We start from the raw sequence: 23990 nt of genomic DNA, 5'->3' as shown, positions 1-23990 counted from the left end.
GAACTGTTCCTATAATACTGATGATTGGGGATGCACAATAATATCGGCACAGCATTGGTATTGGCAGATAATGCTTTAAAATGAAATATTGGCATAGGTCTGAAATGAGCATTTCTGCCAACTGCTAATTATGTGACTTTAATTAGTTAAAAGAGGTCAAATTTTTCGCTGCTTCTGTTGTCAGAGTGGTCTCTGGGAGAGCATCGGCCAAGCTTGGGGATTAGTTTTATAGTTTTGTTTAAACTCTGTCACACAAGAACAAATATGGCATGTTTTACATGTAAGTTAAAGTAATGTTATTGTTTTGCCCAGTAAATGTGTACACTTTGAAAAGCATTTGTGTTTTAGGTCTGCTTCGGCCACTAGTGGGCCGTTATGGTACGAGTAGACGTAATTTCACTACAGGGGGAGACTTGATGTTCTCTGCAATTAGTTCAAAAAACATATACAGACTGTATCATTGCACACATCTGATCCAGTGACCTTTTTCCATCCTCCAGTAGTGTACTGTATGTAGCCTCCAGAATTATGGCAAGCACACCCTATTTTTCAGACAGTGTTTAGCCATCACCCAGTCACTTTTCTTTACAGCTAATTTTGACAAAACAAAATGCAGCATTTAAAAGTCATTATGATGAAACACAAAAACATTAAAAGAGGCATCTACATGTTGATTAGTGCTGAAACTACCACAAAAGGGAGTCAGGCAGTGCGCAGTATACAGTAAACTTTACTTTCACAGACCTTCAAGGTAAAACAGAACCTGTTTCTTCTTTGTGTTCAGCAGCATTCCTGGTGGACTGCCACGAATTTATTCAATTGTTGCTTGAGTGCACCTTAATTTGTGCGTGCCAGGCAGGACGGTGGGAGGTCGCTCTGTATGGGTCAGAATTGACTCTCAAATAAATGCTCAGCAGCAAGGCTCAAACAGCTCCTTTTTGTCCCAAGACGTGTGGCCTTGATAAAACATTCAGCACATTCAGGGCTGCAATTTATTTTTCATGCCGTAAAGTAAAGGACAAACAATGGTGATTACTTTTCAGTGACAGAGAATGAACATTTTGAATCTTTTTCTTTCACTGAAATAACCATGGAGCGTGGTGTGCAGTAGCTCATTGGAAAGAGGATGGTGTGCTTGTGGAAGAAGGAATGAATTAATGAAATGTGGTGATTAAAATTTGAGCAGCCACAGTCTTGTTAGTGTCAAAGGGTGTTTTTATTAAGTCTGTGTTTATGCATTTCTGTGCTTGTGTGTGTGAGAGACAGACAGAGATAAAGAGAGACACTGCTCCTCTTTAGGGACTGGGGCATTTCAGCAGAAAAACTGCCTGGAATATCACATAAGAACTAGGGTTGGGCAGTATATGTATTTTATCCATTACAAAATCCACATTTTTTTCACTTACATCTGGTAAAATAATCATCTGTCTACACAGACAGTTTTTGTTTTATGTGTCCAGGTGCCACCCCGACACAGTGCAGGTAAATGAAACTGCATAACTAGTTTTCATTGGAACTACAGTAATTATGTGTAAACTGATTTAAACTGTTGATAGTGTCTGTGAATTATGTAGTTAATGGTTGTTTTTTTCAATCTTTTTTTTTCAAATCTCAAGAACGCCTTGAGGGAATTATTTCAAATTTAGCACAAATGCTCACTTGGTCCCAGTGATGAACTGATTTGATTTTACTGGTCATAGGTCAAAGGACAAGGTCACTGTGGCCTCATCTGTCTCATTTTCATGAATGCGATTTCTCATAAACATCTTGAGGGAATTTCTTTAAAACATGGCACAAATGTTTGAGTTGACTCGATGATGAACTGATAAGAATTTGGTGTTCAAAGGTCAAGGTTACTGTGACCTTGCATCTGTCTCATTATAGGGAGCGCAATATCTGAAGATGGCCCAAAACATAAAACTGGAGATCATCATTCATAATTGTTCACAAATGTCTAATAGGATGATGAAGTTCTGACATTTTATATCCAGGTCAAAGGTCATTTGTGACATCATAATGATCTGCAGAAAACTTGTCTGGCTATTACTAAGCGTCATATCTTAGAAACAGAGGGGGAGATATTTGGTCAGATACTAAACTGCTGACACTAATCTTGGGTGTCCACCTTGAAACTGCGATTGTTCAGATCTTCTGTGCTGCCGGGGGAGATGTGTGTGAAGCATCCATGTTTTCACACACACGGATGTAAACTTTAAGTGCAACTTGAGTGGTGCGCAAACGCAAACAACTGTATGGCAGTACTTCTGTTTTTTCTTTTTTTATCTTGTATGTCCCACTGTTTTAATCCTTCTGTGTCCCCTCTCTAAATGTGGACACCTGTGATTGCAGAGCAGGCTTAGCTTCTTGTGTGTTCTTATCTTTCCACAGCAGCAGTTTGCATAGTTTGAGTCCTGGGCTGGATAATTGATCTGTAACCCTGAATGTCCTTTATGTAGTATTGTCACTTTATGTGACATACTGAAGTCACTTCATAAAGTTACTTGCATCCTGTGCATAACAAGCATACTTATGTTAACTGAAAACATGATCTTTTGCTAAGCAAGTAGTTCTGGTGCCTAAACCTAACTGCTCTGCCACCTCGAAATGTGTTTTCAGAAGTTGTGGTCATTTCAAGTATTTCTGTGAGATTACGCTGGTTTTAACAAAGATGCCAAAAAACGCCGTCCCTCTAATGACAACTTGAGGCTAGCGCCAAAACAGAGTCAGTCCTCATTGAACCCTACGAAAATGGGCCCAACTTTACAGCAGAATTAAACGTGTTTACAGCCTGGTGCAAAACACAGTTCTGGTTTCTGTAGCTAATTTCTGCGTTCATGACAACTTTATGGGGGTGACTTTCTATACAACTCAGCCCTTTACATTTTATGAAGATTTAAAGTTATGCATAATTAAGGGTGGGCTGCTTTGAGTCTTCTCAGCTTCTCCGTCAGATCCACCGCCTGCTCCTCCACAGCGCCAGCCTCTCGCCCAAACACGGCTCCAAAAAACCAAGATGGTGACGGCTTAAATGCTGAACTTGATTTTTCAAGTCCGCCATCCGCCAGGTGACGTCAAAGTAGCTACGTCCAGTATTTTATACAGTCTAAACACACATAAAGACAAGACGGGTTCGCTCGCTTTCTCCCACACACACACACTCTCACAAAAGCTGTTTAGTTGATTTGAATTAAACGTTTTTCCATTGTCTCTTTTAAAAGCCATCAGGCCTGTACAGAACAGCCTTACATAACCCCTGTTCACTACCTCTGTTAACACACTCATCTGTTCTTCTGCAAATCATCAAACATCAATAATCCTACACACACACACACACAGAGAAACACACACACAGACACACTCTTTTCCCTCTCTGGTCCTCTGAGCCCCCTTCACCATTAAGGCCACCGCAGCACGGCTTCTCCATTTAGGTCCTCCAGTCCCCCCCCTCTCCGTACACACATGCACGCACACACATACACACACTCCTCTCTCTCTATCCAGCGTCTCGGAGGATTTGCGGAGGGATTTTTTTTCTCCTGCAGACGACCAGGCAGCAGAATTGTATTTGTTTTCTCTGTAGCGCTGCCTGTAACTGCAGACAGTAGCAAACCGCCGCGCTGTGTGTGTTAACTGTCTGTGTCCACAGTTGTTATGACGGAGTGTATCATGTAACAGCCCGAGTATCTGTAGCCTTTAGGTTTTATATGTCCAACAAGCCTGAGTGTGTTTGACACTGTTTTGGATTGGCAGCAGCAGTTTTTGGTCTTCAGGGTATTTATATTCTGAGTGACATGTTGTGGGATGTCTTTTCCAAAATTGCTCTGGATGTGAGGAAATGCCCGTTGCTAAAAATGCCCATGTGTTATACGAGTGGCTTTTTGTTGTTTTTTTTTTTTACCTCATCCAGATCCAGCAGGCATTTGTTTGCCTTAGGATTTGAATGGCTTTTTTAATGCAATTCATTAGCACTGGGTCAAAGGTCACACAAGGTAAAATTGGTACGTTTGGCTTCTACTTTTTAACATCACACTCGTATTTAAATGCTGAAAGCAAATACAATTTTGCATGTACGTATGTAACTCCTTGTGTCCTAACCTGACACTCCTGGGTAAACATTAAGAAGAGTGGCTTATTGATTTTGCCCTCTTGAGCTGATGTGTGAGCATGAATAACTCTGCGTGTGTCTGTGTGTGCAGGTATCTTCACACAAGGAAAAAAAAACAGACCAAAAAAACAGATCTGTCTCTGTATCAGCAGGAATGTTATTTAACACTTGGTTTGACATCAGTTCTTGTGTTGCGTTCAGACGCTTTTTACTTGCACTCAAACTTCTAAAACCTGAGAAAATATGTTACATTTCTTTCAAAAACAGGGGAAAAAAAAAACATAATAAGCAACTTTGAAAGAAATGTTCTGCAAATGTTCTGCAAAAAAAAATGTAAAAGGTGACAAGTAAATTATCTGAAAAATAACTTGGATATAATCAAAAACTAGGAAGAAATGTCCAGAAAACTGTATTCATAATTGTCTTGATTATATATTTAAAATTATATCACAGCGTAAAGAAAAAATACATCTTCAGCACTTCCTTGTGGTCATTTCTTCTTTATTTCTTTTAAAATTTACCTTGCTAAGTTTTGGGCCATTTGTTAAGTTGTTTTTGGGGCTGATAATTGCCCTGACTATGGTTTGTGGCCTAAAGTGAAGGAAATGCTGCCATGTCAGCTGCACTCATGCAGGGGGGAGGTGGCGAGGGGGCTGGAAGAGCAAGACTTTAAAAACAGGAGTCTGGGATACGTGTTCTGGGTCATGTTGGTTTAAGGTTCGGGAAAGACTGTGGGCTTTTTAAAAATGTTAATAACATAAGTATATTGCTCATGTCTCAAGTCACTTTCGTTTGTTAAAGTGAAATCCTTATATGTTCCTAACCTAGACCAAGTGCTTTGAGGGTTAGGGTTAATGTAGCCCTAAACGTAACTCTAGAAAACCTTTATCATGCTTTAGTTGCTGCGAGCAAGAACTTTATTATATAACTGACAGTAAAAATGTTTTCTCTCTATACTGATAAAAAAAATACGTTTTTAGGCAGCATTATGTGGCATATATATAAAATAGCTGATTCTGTCTTTTAAAAAAAAGTATTTGCTGTTACAAATTAGGAGAGAACAAAGTTGTACAATAACGTGACTGAATAGCTCTTTAAAACTTGAAACTGAAAAAAAAAGATTAAAAAAACTTTCTCAGAGTTAGGTCTTTGCTACTGATAGCTTAGATAGTACATTTGGTGATTATATTTCAATCTTTTTTATGGCTGTTTTTTTTTTTTTTTGCACCAGGCGTCTTTTTCTTTTGTGGCAGTATCTGGTAGTTTTGGGTGAGTTTGACAAGATTTTTTGCACTGGTCAGTTTTGAGATTTGAGGCTAATTTGCTTCTATACCATATCTTGTTTCAGACTAGTGGAAAGAAAAGTTTTTTTTTTAAATAGTGCAGATTTAATTAGATAAAGCTATTTGCATATTTGAACATAAAAGTTCAGAAAACTTGTAATACAAAAATGGAATTGTCTAAGTCAATAAGTGGGGAAGTTTAATTGTGATATCTATTATTTAAAGCTTTTACCTTTTTACCAATGGCAGGTCAGTTACATCAAGTCATTTCATTTAACAAATCAGCGTTTAGCTTTAGTTAATGAAATTGTTGGCTGTAAAGGATTACAGCTTTTCCTTTTGGCCTGGATTTGAGCTCATTTGAGCTCATCACCTCTGTATCAATATACACATCAAAAGTCATATTCTGTCCAAACACTGCGCTGCAGCTACACTGCTTTAACCCTTTATGTTCTCACTCGGAAAAGAGCAATGGAGAATATTTTTATTTGCGTTTCTTTGTGGCTTTAGCAGAAAATATAGTACTTTAAATATAGGCCTTTACCAAACAGTTGAAATACAGATTACAGCACTTAAAAAATCTCAGAAATGTTGAAAAATTGTACTGATATATTTTCATCAAATATATGATGGAATAACATTAACTATATGGTATTAACAACAATGTGAATTTGTTATCTCAGCATCAGTACCTTTACCATAGAGGGCCAATTCGGCCGTTTGGTTGAGCATGACTTTAGACAGTAAAAAATCATACTTACAGATGTATTTCACCATAATGGATAACTTTAAATGTATCATTTAACAACAATGAGAACAATCAGAATATTTTTTTATTATTATTTTGTAGCAAATACTCAGTTTTAATTACATTTTATTTTTTGTATAAGGTTACACTTCCTATATAAAGCAAACTATTCTTGGACACAGCGACATCTAGTGGATTTTTTTTAGCATAACATACCTGAACTGAGCACTGAAAAAAGAAACTAATTGGTTTCACTTAAAAAAAGTTAGTGTCCAGGTTCCCTTAAAATTTTAAGTTGACTAAATTTGAGAGGACAAGTTTAATAAAATTTTAATGATTCAATCTTTCTTTTCAAATTTAGTCAACTTAAAATATTTAAGGTAGCCTGGACACTATTTTTTTAACATTAAAACAAGTAGTTTGTTTTGATAGTGAATGGTAGAACTAGCTCAGGTTGAGTTAAATTAAACACACTTTTCATTATGATATTGTGACTCAAAATGTGCTCGACCAAACGGCTGAGCAGGATAGGCCATCTCTTTGTCTTACCAAAAAAAAAACCACGTCTCACATTTCATATAAAGAGATAACATTTCCATCTAATGTTCATCATCTTTTATTGGTTATATTTAACTTCATATCCTAATGTTTATTTCTTTTTCCTCTCCATCCTCCTCTCCTGCTCTGTAAAACAGCTAAATGCCAGCATAACTCCATTTCTCCCAGTAAAACGTCTCTGTTCTTACACTGACTCCTCCGCCGCACCGTTCCGCGCTGCTGCCGTCCGATCTAACATGGCAGCGACATTACCATCTCTATGTAAATTGCTCTTTGACACACAGACAAGAGGGTGCAGAGTGTTTGTCAAACCCCTCCACCTCCTCCTCATACACCCTGACAGGGGAAATAACAGTGGCCGCTGCACGGAGCGCCCGTCTGGCCTCCTCTGTTAGAGACACTTGTAGACAGAATAAAGACTCTTTCTTTAAGAGGGGAAGCGAGTGTGTGTTTAAGTGTGTGTCTGTGTTTTCCAAAGGGCCAATGTTTCCTCCCCAGATGTTACAGTATATGTTTAACACAAGATCACGATGCTATCCTCAGCCTGTCAGGGCTAATTCAACGCTTGTCAAAGCAACATTACATTTTTTTTTTTATCCGCTTCGTCTCTCAAAGATTAAACCAGAGCAGCACGCGTTACCAAAACAGGTGAGGACAAGTAGATATTAACTAGACAGGGCACTTGACAGATGTTTTTCAAATACAGTACTGCGCTTTCTTCCCCCCATCAAAAGAGACCCAACAGCAGCATTGGGGGCAGATCTGTGTGATTTTCCAGCAGATGAAAGTGAATATGTGATTAACACGCTGTAATTGCTGGCAGTCTCCCTTTTTATTTCAAGATGAAATGATGCTGAGCGCTCTCCCAAGCCAAGGTCAGAGGCCCGAGCCTATGCAATACATATTTAATGGAGAGAGACATACAGTGTGTGACTAGATACTTACTGTATTTTAAATATCATCCACAGCTGCTCATTTCAGCCTGTGAAATAAATTAATCTTTACACTGCATTATTTATAATTGTCAATGTGTCATTAACAAGGTTTTTCTTTTCAGTGTGCAATCCAGAGTTTTATTGTAAATTTCCTCAACTTCCAACGTAATTTGGTGGCCAGACCACAACTAGAAAACACTCCACTTAACATAAAGGCAAATGTGCTACCTCTCCCTCATGCGCTGACGTCGTTTCGTTCTTCATTTCGAGATCGTTTCAGCGTTGCTGCCATGCTCCATAAACCTCATCCCAACCACTGCACTCCTTGCAAACGGCATCACAAGCGCTCCGTAGACTTCAAACATATGAATTGAGAACGATTTAGCTTTATGAGCGGCCCCTAAGAATTTACGCAGGCTAAGACAAGACAGCATTGTTGGACAGAGAACACCCTCAAAATGGTGTGGTGAGAGATGGAGCTGGTTAAGCGTCGCTCTGCCAATGATATCAGATTAAGTAGAGCTTTCAGGGCCTCGTCCGGTGCTGGCTACATGCATGACCTCATCAGCTGTGGCTTGGGTGGTTTGGCAGCGAGGGACCGTGTATAAGCTGTGGCAGCAGATGACAGAAAACACAGCAGAGATGTTTTCTGCAAAAAAGAGAGCGCCGGTGCCGACATTGGCAACGGTTAGATTCTTAAATGCTTTATTTGATAGAATTAAGTCAACAAGAGTAATGCTTTGGAAGCATCTGGGGGGCTAAATCCTTCAAAGAACCAGGAACATGTAAAACTAGTTATTCATGTGTCTGCTACAGTATATGAAAGCTTTGTGCAAAGCGACAGTAGTTTGGAGAACCTAAACTTTTACTCTCAGTGTGAATGCAAGCAAAGAATAATCAACCAAGATTGAACTAAAAGCGTTATGCACTGAAAATGATATACCGAAAATAAAGTCATCATGAACCCTCTGGACTACAGTCGTGACGCATGTATCTTTTGTTTATAGTTGACCATCTAAAAAGTCCTTAAACTTACAGAGACACAAAGTTTATAAAAAAGGAAAAAAGAATACATTTTAAAAAAATCAAACAGTAATAAACAAAGAAAACAAAGACTACAATTCAACTAAAGGCAAAAAGAAGTATAGTGATTAAAATATTTAAATGGTGAGCTGATGGGAAAACTCATCATGCCAAGTCAATCATCATGTTTGAGTCAATAGATTTTATAAGTCGGCTAAAGAAAGTTTTAAAAGGAAAGGTTTTTTTTTTACTACATCCTCTAATATCCTTTAGCTTGCCTCCTCTCATTAAACATATACTTCACCCACAAAATGATCTTTCAATTACTCATCCCGTGTAATGTTTAAGTCACAGGGCTCCATGTTTAACAGCAGCAAAACTATATTAACACATCTGTTCACAAACTCTCACACAACTGGTGCAGTATAATCCAAGTCTCAACACATACATTTGTGCTAAAACCTATTTAAAACTGAATAAGTGCAAAAATGTAGGTGTTTGGAAAGTGGTGAGAATTCATCTGGATTCAAATGAGACTTGGATTATACTGCACAAGTTGTGTAAGAGTTTGTAAATTGATGTTTTGGTGTAGATTTGCTGTTGTTAAATGTGGCTTCCTTTTATTAAAACTGAGCAAGTATTTTCTGTGTTTTTTGATTCTTCGTTTACCATGAAGGCATGTGAGAAAATCAAGGTTTTCTGCACAACTTCAATGTAACACAGGATAAGTAAATAATATACAAAAGATTACTTTGTGGTTGAAGTATTACTGGGGTGGGGGACACACATGAAATGGAGAGATTGGGTGTCGTGCATCTAAATCAAGCTCTGATCATTGAGGACTTAATTTGCTGTACTCTGGTGAAACTTTCAGCCTTTTCTGCATTAATTTACAGTGTCAATATCTTTAATTTTGGCAAAAATTGATGTTTAATGGGGGAAGAAACCTAAGCTAGTGAGGCATGTGAGAAAAGCATTTTCTTCATAAATTCAATGAAATCACAGAGTGAATTATTGATTATCGACCATTTTGTCTTTGAAATAGATCCAAATTTGTCAACATCAACCACTGATTACCAGTCATCATCTTAATAAAGGTTTCTGGACTTTATTATTCTATCCTAGAAAAAGTCTAAAATATGTCAGATTTGATAAGTATATTGGGATACCGTCCAAAAGCCAAATCCCAAACTTATTTGTCCAATCTATAACTAAACTTTTTGATTTTGGTATTATAATTTCCGAGCAAAACTCCCTTTGGAGCTGCACTATTGCACAACACTGATAAACCTGCAGTGCAATTCAGTGCAGGCATTAAGTGCAGCAGTAAATGTCGGTTAAATGACGTGCAGTAACTGCAATCACCACACTCCTGCAGCCACCCGGAGGTGTGACGCACATCATTGTAACGAAATCTGACAGAAAATATCCTGTCCACATCTCTGAGCAGAGCAAGGGAACAATTAATTGCAGTTGCAAAGTATTTTCTTTCCAAATGTAGATCAACAGTGTTGCGGGCAATCAGACTCTCCACCCCCTCTCCCCGCAGGCTGAGGCCTGAATCCTGCATGTCAGCCTCCTCACATAATAAGGAGACAGCGGGTGTCATGTCTGGACTTGGCAATCTGTTACTGACATGAGAGTTAGAGTATTAAATGGACTAACTGCCAGCTTTACTGTCGAGGAACACCGGTGTCTGAGCCCAATGATTACTGCGGCCCCAAACAAAAATGACATTTGTCTGACAATAAAATTGGATACTAACCTGTCTGAAAGCTGTCTCCATTTGCCTAGAACAAACGTTGGCGTCAGCAAACAGTTTGACACACTTTCCCTCTTGAATGCAAAGAGAAGGCGAAGCCGTCCTTTGGCTCACGGTAATGGCCCCTCATTGTTGGCCACAGAGGATGTGGCGCTATTCATACCGGTGGATGATTGAAAAGAAAATTGAATCCCTTTTGATGTGATAAATGTGTCTATTACTACATTTGCACACAAAATGTCGGTGGAAATTATAGTGGGGAGGCAGGGCTCAGAGGAGAAAATACATAGGGATGGCATATTGGCTAGCTTTGATTGGAGCTGAAATATAAATATACTGTACCGGTAGATGTAATGAGTCCAAGCTCTCTGATTTTTCCACAGGAACTTCACAAATGAAAGGCCTTGAGAGCCCCAATTGTGAGACTATATAAAAAGGTTAAATGTCTGCATAGCTCCCGCTCTCTTTTTCTCTTCAAAGAGCTGTCTGATAAAGGACACCAACAACTGTTTGCCATGTAATAAAAGGAAATTTTCTCTTTCAAAAACTTATGAAAGACAGCAAGAAGTCCTGCGAGTGTTGCACCGTGAAGGAAGCATTGATTTGAAATTATGAAGACAGTTGATCAAGTGGTTTGATAAATTTACCCTAATGTTCTCTTAGTGGTAGATAAAATCACCTTTTTCTTGTCATTTTAGAAACAATTGGAATGCAAGAATAATAACAATACACATTTTCAGCTTTAAAAAAAAAAAAATCAGTTGTCCACGTGTAAAATTGCAAAATACATTGACATCTCATCTATATTTTAAGTTAGTATTAGTATTGTGTGTTGTGTCAGTTCCCATGAGGGTTTACATTATAAGAGTTTACTTCAAAATAATAAAGTAGTCTATATACATATGAAAAATAACTACATATTACATAAAATATATTTTTTCTAACTAGGTGAGTAACACCTTTTGCTTGAGCAACAGTGAGTGTGTGGTTGTGTGTGTGTTGTTGGTGGTTTTCACTGTCAGGAGGACATTATGTCAGAGCACAGACACTCATCTGTAAGTAAAACTATTCATATAACTGAAATCGAGTTTTGTGCTGAACACAAAAAATATGGAACAGTTTGGAATCGCAGTGTGAGTCTGTGTAGATACTGCAAATGGTGCGGTGATTTAAGTCAATGCCACAAAAGCTGCATTTCCACCAGCAAGTCAGTTCAGTTGACTGTGGTATGCTTTTTTTTTTTTTTTTTTTTTTTTTTTTTTGCATTTCCATCGGGAAAAATTGTGGATGGTACCTTTGGTAACTTTGGAACCATCCCTGTTTTTGATCACCCCTCTGGTTGGGGTACCTAGCACATAGATCAGGTACTAAAAGGTGGAGCTACAAACACCGCAGTCCGTTGATTTGTCAGTAGAAAATCAGGACTCTGTCGTCAAGGCTGAGCTGTGGCTGGGTTAACCACTTATGACATGTTTTTACACATACATTAGTAAACCATAGCTATAAAATAAAAGGATGTTTGGAAGCCTCTAGCAGCAGCTGCAGACTGAGAAAAAATAATTTAAGGTGAAACGTTTACTTGTAATGTTACTCAGTGCATGAGTTTATGACGTGAATCCATCAAAATATCTTAAATTTCAACATGGCAACTTTCACCATTTAATTTGGTTTTACTGTCTCTTTTGGATGACATACACTTTTAGTAATGAGCGGAACTTCAAGTGTTGAAAAAATGTATATAAATTGCGACCGGATAATGTAAACTGCATATATTCTAATCCTCTGTTGGAGAAAAATAACATTGGCAGAGCTGTGCCCATTTACATACTATTTATTACTCTAGCTGAACTTGTGCTGAATACAAAACTGTCACGTGACTGAAAATACTGCTTACATCTGTTCAAAATTTACAACAACATCAGAAAGTACCAAAATTATCACAGGACCCTGAGACCCCCTGAGTTCCCTGTGAGTTAAACAATCAGCTACAATAGAATAAAACAGAAGGTTTGTTTCCTGAACACGTGCTTTATTGTACTGAAATTTGAAACCATTTTCTTGATGGAAGTATATATAAAAAGTCCTTCAGGCAGGAGATTTGGATGACCTGGTGAGATTGTCCGTCCTGCAAGACTATAGATAAGCTTATGTTCCTGGTATGTCAATTTTCATAAGACAGTGCACACTTTTACAGTAGATGGTCCACCACAATTAAAACAGCTGCTGCCACAGATTGATTTTCTATTTTTGGAACTGGACTGCTTATTTCTAGAGAGAAATTTTGCTGTACAAAATAGTAATTTCTTCATCTCATTGAAATTACTAAATTCTGATCAGTTTCCCCTAAACCTATCCTCAACTCCCACTGAATCACACACTTTCTTCTTCTGTATTTTATTCACCATTATTCCATCAGATAGAGTCTTTGTTGACATTAATGAATGAAACCTTTCCTTGAACAAGTTTGGAGTTCTTGAAAACATGTAAGGAACTTTTTCTAAAGAATGTATCAACAATTCACAGCATTTTAAATCTTGCCTCATTCAATTTTACTATCAGTTCAACAAATACTACAAAAGAAAAACTATTTGAGATTGTGGGAGGAACAGCTGGAACTCTTAGTTATTTTAACAGTATTGTCGACGGCGCCATCTGGGGCAATTTCATCCCATGAAAAATTCTAGCAAATTTAACCACTTTAAGACTCAAGGTCACACAGGTTTGAAATCACGTCTAGGTGAAGACAGGATTCCAAAAATACACATTTAAAATTATTTCATTGTATTTTTTCCTTTTTCTTGTTAGTAAAATGGTTTTCAAGACTTTCAAGATAACAAAATCAACATTGCAAACACAAAAACACAAGAAATAGGTCTTAAAAATAAAGAAAGAAACAAACTGAAATAAATTACAACCACTTAAACCAACCTCAACAAAAACAGAGAAAACACATCCCATTTTCTCATGAGGAAACCAGCGGTATTCCCAGTGACCTAACAGACAGCTTGACAGTCTCTGCTGGAGCAAGCAAAGAGTTGCTGAACTGAACCAGTAGTGGTACAAAACCACATCGAAACACAACACGTGGAGGTGTGGAAATACTAGGAGAAAAAACAGCAGTTACACCAGGAAGTTGAGGCTGCGAATGTAAGCCCACTCTCACTGCCAACTTGCCAAATATTGCTGCCTTGTCAGTGATCTCATGTTAGATAGCAACACATAGAAGCCCCTTTTGTGGCGATTTGATACGCACTGGGTGGCACCAGATTTTGAAGCAGACAGCAACAACACCACTCATCAAATATTGCCACTTTGTCATTGGACGCCAGCTTCAACTACTGACGCAGAGTCGGTATGGAGGCATTATAAAAATGCACTGGCTGGCGGCAGTTTGTAAGTACTCGTTACTCTATCGCAAAGAGCGAGAAAGTTTCCTATAGGTCAGGTGGGAGGAGGTGGATGGAACTCTTTTTATTCTATGTGAAACCAAAAGTTATTTTAATCATGATGTAGTATGCTAGAATGAGTAGCATGCCAGAGTAGTGGAGTATGTCAAAATACGTATGTCACCTGTCATTACATGACATTAATGACAACCACACTTATTTTAATCCAAACCACGATGTTTTTTCTAAACCTAACAATGGACTTTTGTTGCTCAAACTTGAAGAACTAAGGCTCAAAAAGAAGTGTCTTACCTATGTTGTAAGTTAATTTTGAAAAAAAAAGACTTGCATTTAATAAACAGAAACTGTATGTGAAAACAGAAGTGTGTTTTGAAAAGACAATTCATGTTGCAAGCATAAATTGACACGATGTCCCTGAATGTTCAAAAAGGGGTGCGAGAGGGTACCTAGCGCATAATATTTTGACGTGTATTTCCACGGACAAAGTGGAGGTATTTGATGAGTTGGATTGAGAACACATTGCACCAAGGTTTCATGTATCCAGTGAACTATCTCAACATATACTGGATGGATTGCCATTATAGTTTGTGCATTGTACCCAGAGGATGAATCGTGTTGACTGGTTATCCCCTGATTTTTCCTCTAGAACAGGTTTACTCAAAACTTGCTTTGCTTGGGGGGAACTTCTGCAAAATGACAAGTCCCAGCAGCCCCATACATGTTCCAAGGATTCTAAGACCTTTCAGTGATTTTTGGCAGTTAATTTTTGGGACATTTCTTGGATTTTCAGATGTTTCAAGGATTGTAGGACAATTTTAGTATTTTAGAACATCGGGGGCTTAGCTTGGACCTTGGTCAGGGAGTGTTTGGGACCTTCCACTGGCAATTTTTTTGATAAAAAAGCTTTATTTTGATGTTGTTTTATGTACTCTGCAACCTTATGAATACTATAAGTACAACAACATTTCCCAGTGTGAATCACTTTATTTTTTTATTGTGAATTAGAAAATGGCAACCTATCCAGATTTGGCCTGCAGACTGTAAGTAGAATATCATTGCTCTAGGATGCCACCATGAGGTCCACATTTATGGTTTAGAGTAAAATATCTCCCCATGAAATCGATTCTTTATCCAGAAATCTTTGGAAAAGCTTTGTAGCCGTTTCCATGAGAAGGAAAAGTATGGACACATGATCCTTTATCTGCAACAAAATATCTGTAAATAATGAAATCTTCCTCTCATCCTCCATTCTCCCTCTACCCATTTTATTTCCCCATTCTGCTGAATAGCTCGTGGTTCCAATGCTTAAATGACTTAAGTGAAAAAGACTCATAGCCTAGATGGTGTCAAGAAGTCAAGCGAAACTCCAGCAACATTAACTCAGTTCTGGTACTCTTTCATGCTGTCTTCAACACAGCTGGTACTTTGTTGATCCTTTCATAAATGATTAATTTTCAAGGCTCAAAGGCCCAAATGTTAATGTCTGCATTCTTCATATTAACAATCACGAGGAAGACGAGAGAAAGAGAAGCCAGACATACAGTAAGTGAATCTGTCTGAAAAGTGTCATAACAGTATATGTATGCAGGTTATTGTGTGTGTCATCTCTTTTTCATCAAGCCCTCTCGTTCAGCTGTACTTGAGAGGTATATGCAGTACACTGACTCCACTACCCCATTCTACCGCCTGACCCTTACATTTTTAATCGAGACACTCATCTCTCTTTCAATACACAACATCTTTGATGATGAGACGCTCTTTGATGGCAAGTGAATTTCATTTTCGTCTAAAAGCTTGCAAAGTATTCGGTTCAAGACGATCACCACATTCGTGACTTCTAGGCAATTACTGTAATGATGCAAAATGGTAAACATTGGCCCAACATCTAAATAATTTAACAGACTGAAAACATGCTGCTCCAATGTTTATGAAATTCGTTTTGTGTTTACAGAGTGATCATGTTGAAATGTTCCATGGCATTGAGCTAGCATGAAAGGTCATGTTTGAATGAACTAATTCTATGATATTTAAATGGGTCCTCCAGATTACACGGTGACTCCGATCAGACAATAGACTCCACCCATTTTAAGTCTTTACTGCTGCAGCCAAATGTAATGCATCTGAAGATTATTTACAGAATCAAAAAGTCATCTCCTTTGGCCCGATTTTGTTGTATACTTACTTTTTAGCTTGAATGAAGTTCAATAAAGTAAACTGTGATCTAAATTCTGCATGCGGCCTCTGGGACTGTGCTACAGTGATGTTTGCAGCATTCTCAGTTTTAATGTTACAGCAGCCTGGTGGGGCATGGAGTATCAGAGAACTGTGCTGAAATTGCCTGGAAAAAGAGCTCAGTTTTTGGATAGAAAATATGCTGAACTCAATTTGGACACAAGTGTCACGTCTTTGTGGCTGACTTACATCTGTCTGAATTCATTCCATAATGAAAATGTAATTAATTGCAGCTTGTCATCCTTGTGTTGCAATTCACTGGACACTTGAAGATTTTTTTAATTAAGTGGTAATTTCTATTGAAGTGATTGAAGTGATTTTTTTTTTCATTTTCAGGGACTTATTTACATCTTTTAGTACATTTTTAGTTCACAATATTGAAGTTATACTAGCAGGCATTTTTCTATTAGCTGTGCCCAAAAAGACTCTGATGGAGCATAATACATGATTAAATATGTTAGCAGAAGAGGTTTACTGAAGCACAAACTTAATTTCATCATACGTCATTACAGAGCTTCAAAACATGTTTCTTTCAATTACCAAATTTACATCCACAAAATATTCCATTTTTTGCCCTTTTTCCAAGACAGTATTCCTAATAATCTGTTTACATGCCTGATAAAATGGAATATAAATATAAATGGAATATAAATTCCATTTATATTCCTTGCATTATATACCTTATATATACCTTAAATTGTGTCGTTTCTAATGTCGAAATTTTGAATAGTGTAACAGCAAGAACTGCTTGTGCCATTTTTCTTCTTTGCATCAAATTCAGATTTTCTAGCGGTGGCAGACTTGTTTGACCATGTGAACACAGCCCATCCTTAACGTGGTGAAGAGGTTTGCATGTCCCTCTGATCCTGGGAGACGTGTTGTCTGGGGAAGACAGCTCCTGGTAGGGTCTACCAAGGCAAAGTTGGTGCTCGCTGGTGAACGTCTGGTGGCCGGGCCTTAGGCCATGGGGCCCAGTGTGGCTCATCCTGAATAAACAACTTGGTACCGCCACACTGTAGGACCACCACCTGCAGGGACAGCCATAATGGTTGGGTGCAGTGTGTGCCGGGTGGCAGGCAGGTTCGTGATACTAGGTGTGCTGACCCCTGGCATCGCAGACTGGTGAACACAGCCTCCCTCTTTAATTCCTTTATCCCCCTTGAAGAGGTTGGCGTTGCGATATTTGTGCATGTTCAAAAACCCTTTGATATCCAAGTCTTTCATGGTGTTTAAAAGCAGGTGTGTTTCTTCTGACCAGCAATGCAGGCTTTTCTTTTGGGCATGCATATATTCACAATTCTTGTCTTGCAAACTGTTGATGAATTGGTTTGTGTGTAACATATCCATTACAAACAGAGCTGACCATGAACAGAAAAGAGGCTTTGTGTTGCAAACTGTGGTTAAAACCCCAACTGAGATGTAAATGCTAAATGGGCTGTATATATGTCCACAGAATGCTCCTAAAACCAGAATAATATCAGCATATCTCCCATGTCCTAATTCCAAAATGTGAGATTTGCACAAAGGTCTAATTTGGATTATCTGAACAGAATATGCTGTTTATATGCACTGTGTCAAATTTGGAATATTCTCATATTCTGAAAAATAGTTGAAAATGAATGTGTAAACATAGCCAATGACCTTTTCTGACTGAATTATGCTTTAACACTACACGTGCCTTCTGAGAGCTCCAACCACCAGTGGTTAATATGTAAACTCTGAAGATCAAGATGCCCATAGGAACATTGGCCCCTGATAAGCAGACTGGACTGCTGAGTCACTGGACACACGAGTGGACAGTTTAAATGACCTGCAAATACCGCAGATGACTCTCGAATTGTTCTAACAAAGCAATAAACCTGTTGTGGATTATATCACCATCATTAAGAATTCTGTCTACCTCAAGTTTGACCTGTGGTGTTTTGAGACTAAACCCACATTTGGCTTTCTGGAATTTTGATCCTTGTGGTCCATGACAGGAGGATGTTTTAATGATTGAACAGAGTAAGACTTTGAGCTGAGTTTTTAAACAAGTTCTGGACCTCAGACTTTTTGAAGGTAAAATCTCTTTCACCTTCTTTCTATCTTTCCATCTACTTTGTTGAAAATGGAAAGTGGGTGTATTGGTACTGGTACTGGTAATCAGCTTCTCCATGTGGACCTCCGTATTGATGAGCACGAACCTCGAAGAGGAATCCTAGAGCTCCTTAGCAGACTCCGTCCCTGTTGGAAGGCACAGGAAATCCAGATGAAGGCAAGTCAGTGTTTGTGTCTCATGTTTATGAGGCGTATTCTCAAACAATAGTTCGTATCATATCCTACAAAAATGCACACACCTTGTTTTGAATTATGAGCTACATACATGAAGTCGCAGAGGTAAGGCTTAGGGAAGTAAAATTCCATTTGTTAGCTGTAGAAAATAATACATGGTGATGCAGAGCAGACAGACCATATGCATTTTCCAGCCATTCACGGCTCCGTATTTTTATGCCTCTGTGCTGGCAAACACTGAGGCCGGAGGCAATGTGTTATCTGGTTGTCAGTCCATCCGTCCGTCAGTTGAGACCTGTCCTTCCGAATTTGTTAAAATTTCACAAAAAAAAAAATCACTTGGACTCAGTGAGTTGACAGTGAGTTGATTAGATTTTGTGGTCAGAGGTCAAAAGTGAAGGCCACTGTGACCTTGTCAGTCTCAATCTTGCAAACGCAATAAATCTCAAGAACACCTTGAGAGAATTTCTTCAAATTTGGCACCATCATTTCAGTGGACTCATTATAACCTGAGTATATTCTGGTGGTGACCTTGCATTTGTCTCATACATGTAAAAGTGATATCTGACGATGGCCTTGAGGTAGTTTCCTCAAATGTAGCACAAACATCTATTTTGGACTCACAAATGAACTGATTAGAATCTGGTGGTCAAAAGTTAAAGGTCAATGTCACGATGATCTCATACAACATGTTTTTGGCCATAACTCAAGAACACTGAGGACCACTGTGTGAAACTGTGCTGATTGTGTAGATCTTCTCTGTCTGTGAAGCATCCATGTTTTCACAAACATTGTTAAGGATGCAGTTGTCTTGTTTGAATTATTTTTAATGCTATTGTCAATGGAGAAAACCGACCGTGTTCTGTGCTTATGTTCAGTGTGAGCTCCATGTCGTGGCTGGTCAGTTGATCTGATCAGTGTGGATGTTGCAGGTTCTGGCAATGCAGCAGATTCAATATGTCATGTGAGTTAACAAAACATACACGATTAATAAAGAGTGTCTGCCCAGCTTTAGTTAACCCACACCTGAAAGTGCTCATATAGTAACACTCCAGTTGTTTTAAGTTCAGGCTGAGTAGACCTTTTTTTTCAGGACTATGTGGGTCTGAACTGACCAGGCTTGGCTGTGGCTTAGTGCTTATGAACCGGTGGTGTTTCTGTCATACGCTGGTGGACAGCTGGATGGCAGCGGGTGCGTCCACATGCAATGTGTGTGGGTTGATGCGAAAGGTCACTGTCAGAGCGGCACCATGTCACGAGTTCAGAGTGAGAACATATTGATCCTGCTGGTGTAAATACTCACTGGATCACCAAACCTGCAGCTAAAAACAGTTAACCAACAAATACACTACTTTCTCTGTCTTCAGTAATGTTTATTGAAACTTGCACATCCTTGCTGATTAAGGACATTACTGTGCCTTAAAATTAAAATAAAAACAGATTACGTGCTTGTCACCCAGCTGACAATACATGTTTTCATTTTCAAAATAAAGCACTTCACGGAATCGATTAATTAAAAGCACACACTGTGATAAAATGTAACACAAAATTAAAATGTCTCATCTTCTGTATTTATGAGACTATATAGAAAGACATATATATAAAACCTGTAGAAAAGCAAAGGTACCTGCACAACAAAAGTAGACTTTTTTTATTTATTTAATCCTAAGAACAAATGCGTATAGTGTTTAGAACAGGACAATTCCATTCTGGTCCCATGTGCAAACACAAGGTCCAATCTTTCACAGAAATAGGGTTTATGTTTGTCAGGTGAAAGCCCATTGGGTTGGTGACCTCTCAATCTACAGCAGGTCCAGTAATGTACACAAAGGAGTAGATGCTTCCCTCCAGCCCTTAGATCCCAACAGGATCAACAATGATGTATTGTGTTCAGCTGTTTGGAGAGTACAGACTAGACAGATAGTTCCTGCTTTTATACCTGTACTTTTAACCGTGTTGTATGTGAAAGTCTCCCTTTTAAACTACTATCTTTTGTTAAATTTTGTAGCCAAGGGCATACATTTAATTTCAATATTTGGGGGAAACACATATGAAAAGTTTGAGCGTCAAGTAGGCCTTGGGCTGTATGCACTATGTCATACCTTCAAACCTTCCTGAAACTTCCCCCTGGTATTTGGTATATGGCGATCTAAGTGTGCAGCACCAACCCCACCATCATCATTGTTACTCTTGCTAGTAGTGCTGGGCGGTATGACCTAAAATGTGTATTGTGGTATTTTTAAAGACTATGGAGCTTCCAATACATCATGGTATAAGGACTGGATAAACCTGTATACCAACTGACTTCAGCAAGTGCTCTAAATAAATAGTGAGCTTTTGATTTCAAATAGCAATAAATAAATTATATTAAACACAACAGGTAACGATACTATGTGCAAATCATAGACAAAAAAAAATGATAACAATATCAAAACCAGTAGAAAGTATCCAAGTGGCCCTCTCTTCACTACATCAATACTTGATCAGATGTCAAGGTGGGCATGTTTGTTCATTTTCCATCCAGATGAAAAAGTGTTCTGTGCAGGGCCCGTCTGAGGCTCAGAAAATGCCGTGGAGACTGTGGCTGAGAATGAGAGACTTTGAGAAACCACTGAATGACAACAAATGTCGGATGGGGCCCTATGCAGGCAAACAGTGGTCACTGTGGGATTGTTGTGTACACATACAGAGCAGCACACGCTGTGCTGCAAGTGTGATCTTTAACGTCAACAAGTTCAGGCTGCAGCTCACTGCAGCTGCACATCTAGATCCGCCATCTACCTACTGTTGGTTCTTTTTTTTTCTACCTACCACATAGTCCCTTAACAAGACATCAGCGCAACATAGGTGAAAATTCAGGTACCCTCTTGTTTAATATTCTACAAAATGTGTGTTTTCTTTTTCAAATATAAAATGAATCAAATTTCTGAAAAATAACTGACACACAGGGAACCTTAGACTTTTGGTGGTTGCCCACTATGCCCAGTTATTAATCCAGCCCTACATGATATCTTGCATTATGACTAAAATAACATCATAAACTGAAACATTGCTTTCACGTTCTTCATTCTGTACATTTTCAAGCACTTTAAAATCAGAATAACCCGTAGATACAGTATATTTGTGACATAATTATGTTATGCTCAGTGGTGGAATTGACCTAGTATATACAGTATATTTTACTTATTTAATGCAATGATACTTTAAACTAATACTTTTTAATTTTAAATGGAAATGGTACTTTTTACCCTGTTACATTTCTTTTACAACCCTGCCCCCAGTATTAAAGGGACAGTTCAAGCCAAAATTCAAACTACATATTTTCCTGCTTACTTATAGTGCTATTTATCAGTCAAGATTGTTTTGGTGCAAGTTGCTGAGCATTGGAGATATCGGTCAGGGGTCTGCCTTCTCTCCAATTTAATGTAACTATATGGTACTCGGCCTGTGGAGCTCAAGGCGCCGGCGCCGCCAAAAAAAAAAGAGATAATTTAAAAAACAGCAATGTCTTGTTCTACAAATCATAATCTGGTTATTCAAGACCTTGTTTTGAGTAGTTTTATGCAAGAGTTACTTTCTGCCTGCTGAACTACACCTGCTCACTGCATCGCTGCACAGAAGGAAGTGTGCATCTACTTACGGACGAGACGCTGGAGCTTGTGACGGCACAAGATGTAAACAATAATGCGTCCTCCTTAGCAGAGCTTTAGCATCAGCTAGCTCGGTGGTGCTAGGTGAGGTAGCAGAAGATTGTTATTTTTGGAAAGAAATATTTTTTGGCGCTTTGAGCACCACAAGCTGAGTACCATCTAGTTCCGTTATACTGGAGAGAAGGCAGTAATCTGTATGGCCAATATCTCCAACAATCTACAACTCACATTAAAATAAATATAAATTGGTAAATAGTACTACAGATAAGACGACAAACCTATATTTTTGGTTTGGGGGAGATCTATCACTTTATAGAATAAAAACTACAAAAGGTTGCTCATATTTAGTGCCATTTTGACAATATTACATTTAAATAGTGCTTACATGGGTACTTTTAATACTAATACTTATGTTCATATACCTAAGTATTTTTTTTTAAATGTGGAACTTGAACTTAAGTATTAATAAGTATTCTGTATTTTATATACTGCAGTTTTGCTGTGTTCACTATTGTAAGGACCTTAAAACTTCTTCCACCACTGCTGATCGTTTGTGTCCTGCACATTGTGGTGCCATATTAATATCTGTGAGGATCCTTACATATTTGAGAAATTTTGGATTAAATATGTTGTGAAACAAAGTATACAACTATTTTCTCAAGTTTCTTTTCAAGTACACAAATGAGCAATAGCTGGTAAATGATCTCTCTGTTTCTATTGTTTGTTTTTTGCACAACAGTGTTTCTTTAATGGAATGTCAGTATGAAATTTAAGGTCAATGAGCCATAACAGCGGCAAATTAGCAGCCTGTAAATTGATACGGTACCAAAAGAGTCCTGAAACCAAACATATTGCTTTTATTTACCCTCTAAAGCTCTGAGTGCAACCATGTTTAGTGGGATTTGTCCAAGATTGTCATGGATAAACAGTAACTCAGACTGAGGTTCAGAAGAGTGACACATTAAACTTTGCACATATTTTCACTTACACAAAGGACTGCCTTTGATAATACGTGCTGTAATTTTATTGTATTATAGATACTATCAAAGAGAAAAATTCCCTGTATTTACAAGTGGTTGTGCTGTCAGTGTTATGATTATTATCTGTGTAAAGTGATACATAAGCACCAGTTTACAATCCTTTAAGAAAGTAGTGTTGACTTTTGTTTGATGACTTTTGTTTCCTTTTGACTTTCCCTCCTTCCAGACCTTCACAGAGGGCATCACCAACCAGCTGATTGGCTGCTACGTGGTGTCTCTCCAGGAGCCCGGCTGTGTTCTTGTGCGACTATACGGCAGAAAGACGGAGCTCTACGTGAACAGGGACCGGGAGGTGGAGATGTTCCAGGTCTTCCACGCCCACGGGTGTGGTCCACAGATCTACTGTAGCTTCCAAAATGGCATCTGCTATGAGTTTGTCAGAGGGACGGTGCTGGATGATGAGCTGCTCCGGCAACCCTCCATCTACAGGTCTGTGCCAGAACCGCTTTCAGATTTTCACTGAATCTTTTGTTAAGTTGATCAGAGTCGGTGTGCCAAGAGCATGTATGTGCTTTTATCTGGAATGTCCTGGATTGCTCTCCCTAATTTCCCAGGGTAGTAATTTTGTCATTCAAGGAAAAAAGGTAATACAAATGTTAACTTTTTTTCAGAATTCATTGTCAAAGAATTAAATCTGAGACAAGTCTTGCTAGCATTTAAAGGTCCAGTGTGTAGGATTTAGGGGGAAATATTGACAGGAATGGAGTCTAATAGGTATGTTGTCTTTAGAGTATAACCACCTGAAAATAAGAATAACTGTTTTCATCACCTTAGAATGAACCGTTTATATCTACATAGTGAGCGGGTCCTAGTCTACAGAGATTGACGATGTTGTATCCCCGTGTTTCTACTGTAGCCAAGCCAAACAGTTACCACAGCTACATTTTTTGTCAAGACTGGCCATGCCATTGATATTATAGGAAAATTTAGAGTAGTATGAAACTTTAACAAATTGTTTTCTAAGACAACAGTCAGC

At 38.4% G+C, this 23990-nt stretch overlaps 1 protein-coding gene across 4 annotated transcripts in view; it reads left to right on the top strand.

Moving 5' to 3' along the window:
* Positions 1 to 23990, top strand: part of LOC121950465 (ethanolamine kinase 1-like) — a 58047-nt gene that overhangs the window by 623 nt on the left and 33434 nt on the right. For 2 of the 4 annotated variants that reach the window (XM_042496473.1, XM_042496476.1), the window contains exons 1-2: positions 17880 to 18307; positions 23181 to 23443. In XM_042496473.1, the coding sequence (XP_042352407.1) occupies positions 18161 to 18307; positions 23181 to 23443 (410 nt within the window). In that variant the 5' untranslated portion in view covers positions 17880 to 18160. Of the gene's footprint in view, positions 1 to 17878; positions 18308 to 23180; positions 23444 to 23990 lie in introns of those variants that run through there. The other 2 variants (XM_042496472.1, XM_042496475.1) reach the window with 2 other exon arrangements.

This window comes from Plectropomus leopardus, chromosome 11 (genome assembly GCF_008729295.1).
Source record: "Plectropomus leopardus isolate mb chromosome 11, YSFRI_Pleo_2.0, whole genome shotgun sequence".
Lineage (NCBI taxonomy): Eukaryota > Metazoa > Chordata > Actinopteri > Perciformes > Serranidae > Plectropomus > Plectropomus leopardus.
This window is presented reverse-complemented; position numbering and strand designations above follow the sequence as displayed.